Raw genomic sequence first — 5,000 nt, forward strand, 5'->3', positions numbered from 1 at the left:
TCATTATTACTGTTGTTGTTGTTATTATTGTCCTTCTTGTTTTATTCGAAATATTTATATTTATGTTATAAGGATAAACATTCCATTAGCTCGCTAATCCCGTTTCCAAAGAGTAAAAGGACCGCCCGTATATGAAAAAAAAGAACATAGAAGTAAAGTAATCCACATATCTTTGTTTTTATCCTCTTCATCTTTTTGGGGGGAGGTGTTGTTGGAGCCCCACCCCACCCCCTCATAAATGATTAGTCATCTTACGGGTTCACCCTCTCTCAAAGACTTTTTAATTACCACTTCACTTTTCATGAAGTTGTCACTTTGGGGACTCATCTCAGTGTAGGGAGAGCGTCTTAAGGGTTTTAAAGGATCTGCCTCATTTAAGGGAAGATTTTTGGGATTTTTCTTGTTTTAAAAGAAAAAAAAATTATGTAAGTTACAGTTTTTGTCTGTTGAAGAGTAAATTTGCTTCAAGATGTCTCTTTAGATCAGCGTTAATATTATTTGAACATATGAACGTGAATCGATTCAAATTGCTGTTATTGCATTTAGGAAAACCTATTATTAAGCGGTAGATAAGGGTTACTAGGATGTTGTCTGGACACCTAAAACTGAAAACCAAGGACAAGGGGTGAGTGTTGATTTACAACAAATGCAACTGTTTCTAGTCCACTGCAAGACAAAGGCCTCAGACATGTCAATTCATGTCTGGAGTTTGGCAAGTGGAACGATAGAGGGAGTACGGTTTGGTGATGGTGGGAGATTTTCGTCTGAGCGTTCATAGCAAACCAACCTATCATGGTGATGCGCAAATCCCGAGGCCTTTGTTGATAGAGTTTCATCTACACTAAACCCTTTCCATCTATTGAATGGTTAACTATATTTATTGGAATCTTACTTCCAGAAAAGATGGTTTACAAAATATTATTAGAACTCTAAAAATGTCTTTTAATTAATTTTTTGATCCAAGGACAAACTTTCATAGATATCTAATTTCAAGATTATGCTTAATGAATCTTGTGGAATCTCTAGGAAACTCCTACTAATTATGATAACGTTTGACACCCAGAAAATTACAAAAAAAAAAAAAAAAAAAAAAAAAAATCCCCTAGTTGATATATTGAACTCCTAAACAGATACTCCCCGTGTTCCAAGAATGCTAAAAAAGATCAAATAAGAGTCTAAAGTCAAACAAATTAATTCTTAAGAAGCATAAGATTCCCGAAAGTTTTTCATCTTAATGTAACTAGATTTTTTCTTTTTCACTTTTTTACTTTTTACCACTGATGATAACCAAAGAAGATTTTTCTATTATTGATGCGAAAGATAATAGAATTTTGAATTGGTCTCCAGGCGTAGCTACCATAATTCAATACGTAGTTATTTATAAGTGAGATGAAAAGTAGCCGGGAAGATGGTTTATAACTGTTAGGGTTTATTTAATGAAATTTTAAAGTATAGCTGTCAGGGTTTATATGAGAAAGGAATCAAGTATAAGTGCGAAGTTTTGTACGAGGAAAGAATATAGTTTTACCTGTTAAGTTTTGTATGAAGAAAGAATATAGTTGTACCTGTTAAGTTTTGTATGAGGAAAGGATATAGTTTTACCTGTTAAGTATAGTATGAAGAAATAATATAGTTTCATCTGTTAAGTTTTGTATGAGGAAAGAATATATTTTCACCTGTTGAATTTTGTATGAAGAAAAATTGTAGTTTTTCCCGCTAAGTTTTGTATGAGGAAAGAATATAGTTTTACTTGTTAAGTTTTTTATGAAGAAAGGATATAGTTTTACTTGTTAGGTTTTGTATGAAGAAAAAAATATAGTTTTACCTAACAAGTTTTGTATGGAAAACAATATAATTTTACCTGTTAAGTTTTGTATGTGGCAAGAATATACTTTTACTTTTTTAGTTCTGTTTGATGAAGGCATCGAATAAAACTTAATTTTTGTGTGATAAAGACATATTTAACTAGCCTCCTGGCTAGTAATGTGGTAACGTGTTCACCTAGCACTTGCATGGTAACAGATCGATCCTAGCCCGGGACCGTGAGTTTAAGCTGTTTACTGGGGATGTCACAGCTGTGGTTTGGCACCACAGTGAGGGGTTGGGCTTTCCAGGCTGACGTTCTGGTGAGTATCTAGTTTGATGAAACTGGAGCTGAAACCAAACACCTTTACCCTTATGTAATTTGGAAGAATAAGATATAACCGTTTGATTTTGTGTAATAATAGTATCAAATATGATTTTGGCTTTACGTAATAAATTAAGAAATGCTACCTAATAGATTGAGATAATTGAATGTAACTCTTTTCTTCCCTAATGAATGAATCGAATTACAAGCAAAGGTGAAAATGTAATGAAATAATTATAATAAAAAAAACTATATTTAATGAAGCCTTCAAATACTCGCAGGGGGAATAATTAATAGCCATAGAAAGGTGTTTTTCGTAGTTTGATTATTGTATTAAAGCAGGGAAAGGAATAAAATAAGTATCATTAATAGTAGATGTTTATAAAAAAGATTGAACAAATTAAGTAAATGCCTCATGAAAAAGAATAAAATTAAATAATCGATTGAAAAAGCTTAACTTTTCCTAGAAATGTAATTATTCCGTCGCAGTACTCAAAGGAAAAAAGGAAGTACTAGGCAAACACAAATCCGTAGAGGAAGCCGCCTTTATGTAAGAAGGGCAACAGTCTTGCACACACCATTAAGTCGAGAGAGAGAGAGAGAGAGAGAGAGAGAGAGAGAGAGAGAGAGAGAGAGAGAGAGAGAGAGAGAGCGTTTACTTCCACCATGAGACAGGCCCTGGCAAGGTCTATGGAATACAGCAGACCTTGGACCATGCCATCTGGTCCCTCCATCCTATCCCAGGAGCCCAATGAAGGGCCTCAACCGTCTGCTCACTCTGCCTCCGGATGAACGCTTTCCTTAACCGGCCGTATCCCACGGGATTTTTCATTTATCACGGGCGGAAACGGCTCTGTTTTGCATATCCAGTAACGTGGATATCGTCTAGATGTTTGCAGGGAGGGATATTGTTAAGTTGTATGGGGGTAATCTTTTTCTTTGGGGTGGGGGGGGGGGTGTCAGATGACACCTCTAGTAGAGATTTTTTATTCGGAACTAATTTTTATGAAAGATTGTAGAATATTTGAACTGATTAGTTCTCTTATAGGAGTTATGTACAAGATTAAGCAAGAATAAAGTAGCACATGGTTTTTCTATATATATATATATATATATATATATATATATATATATATATATATATATATATATATATATATACACACACCGACAATTACGTATGAGAGGAACAAATGAGAAGTAATAGAATCATCTATAGCCCTGCAGCAGTACAAAAATATTGCATGAGTATAAGATTGAAAGGTGAGGGGTGATTCCAGATAGAAAAACAAGGGCTTAACCGCTAATACATTCACACTTAAACTATCATATCATGGATGAAACTTATTAAAAAAAAAAAACGCTGTATTAACTGTGTTTTACACCCCTACACAGAACACTAGTGAGAAGTATGTTAAACTCTTATACATATATTGCACAGGTCAGCTTCTAAGTTCCATATGGTTTTTCATTTCATGATAAATAATGTCTTTCCTTTCTAATTCCTCCCAGCACTTTCTATGTCTTCATCTCTTCCTCCCGCTTAACGTTCACCAACCTATCATCCTCCTTTCCTCTCATACTACCAAACCATCGGAGAACTTATTGATTCTTCTATTCGTCTACGCTAACATTGTCCAACCACCTATAAATCTCCACGTTTCTCACCATTTCAGTTCCTACACCGTGAGTTTACCTGAATTGTTTCTACCATTTTTTATTAGCATTCAACACAAACAATGTCGTATAATAGAGTTGCAGTTGTAATTCTCATTAAAGCAACATCAGTGTGAGCAATGATATAGAGCTTTGTACAGTATTTTGTCAATAATATTTATCACGTAGGGTGAACTTCAAACAAGTACTGCGTTCGGTATCATTCAGCAGATTGACCTGAACTTGTTAGTTTCTTTGCTTGCTACAAACTCACCATCCTTGTGAGATAAGGACGGGGTATTTGGGGGAGCCTATAGGTCTATCTGCTGAGTAATCAGCAGCCCTTATCTGGCCCTCCTTGGTCCTAGCTTGGGTGGAGAGGGTGCTTGGGCGCTGATCATATGTATATATGGTCAATCTCTTTGGCATTGTCCTGCTTGATGGGGCATTGTCACTAAACATAAATCTCTTCTAACTTTATACAATCTTTCATTGCTACTAAAAGTGTAAATTTCTCTTGTAACTTTTTACAATCTTTCACTGCTTCTAAAGTGTCAATTTCTCTTGTAACTTTTTACAACCTTTCACTGCTTCTAAAAGTGTCAATTTCTCTTGTAACTTTTTACAATCTTTCACTGCTTCTAAAAGTGTCAATTTCTCTTGTAACTTTTTACAATCTTTCACTGCTTCTAAAAGTGTCAATTTCTCTTGTAACTTTTTACAATCTTTCACTGCTTCTTTAAGTTTAAATTTCTCTTGTAACTTTTTACAATCTTTCACTGCTTCTAAAAGTGTCAATTTCTCTTGTAACTTTTTACAATCTTTCACTGCTTCTTTAAGTTTAAATTTCTCTTGTAACTTTTTACAATCTTTCACTGCTTCTAAAAGTGTCAATTTCTCTTGTAACTTTTTACAATCTTTCACTGCTTCTATAAGTTTAAATTTCTCTTGTAACTTTTTACAATCTTTCACTGCTTCTAAAAGTGTCAATTTCTCTTGTAACTTTTTACAATATTTCACTGCTTCTGTTTAAATTTCTCTTGTAACTTTTTACAATATTTCACTGCTTCTAAAAGTGTCAATTTCTCTAGTAACTTTTTACAATCTTTCACTGCTTCTTTAAGTTTAAATTTCTCTTGTAACTTTTTACAATCTTTCACTGCTTCTAAAAGTGTCAATTTCTATTGTAACTTTTTAAAATCTTTTACTGCTTCTA

General features: G+C 33.9%; 1 protein-coding gene across 1 annotated transcript in view; it reads right to left on the reverse strand.

Moving 5' to 3' along the window:
- Window positions 1-4,330: 4,330 nt before the first annotated feature.
- The window catches only part of LOC137630307 (axoneme-associated protein mst101(2)-like), a 2,137-nt gene continuing 1,467 nt past the window's right edge, over window positions 4,331-5,000 (reverse strand). Inside the window, exon 3 of the mRNA XM_068361749.1 lies at window positions 4,331-4,786. Within this exon, the coding sequence (XP_068217850.1) occupies window positions 4,331-4,786 (456 nt within the window). The remainder of the gene's footprint in view (window positions 4,787-5,000) is intronic.

The sequence above is a fragment of the Palaemon carinicauda genome, chromosome 38 (genome assembly GCF_036898095.1).
Source record: "Palaemon carinicauda isolate YSFRI2023 chromosome 38, ASM3689809v2, whole genome shotgun sequence".
Taxonomy (NCBI): Eukaryota; Metazoa; Arthropoda; class Malacostraca; order Decapoda; family Palaemonidae; genus Palaemon; species Palaemon carinicauda.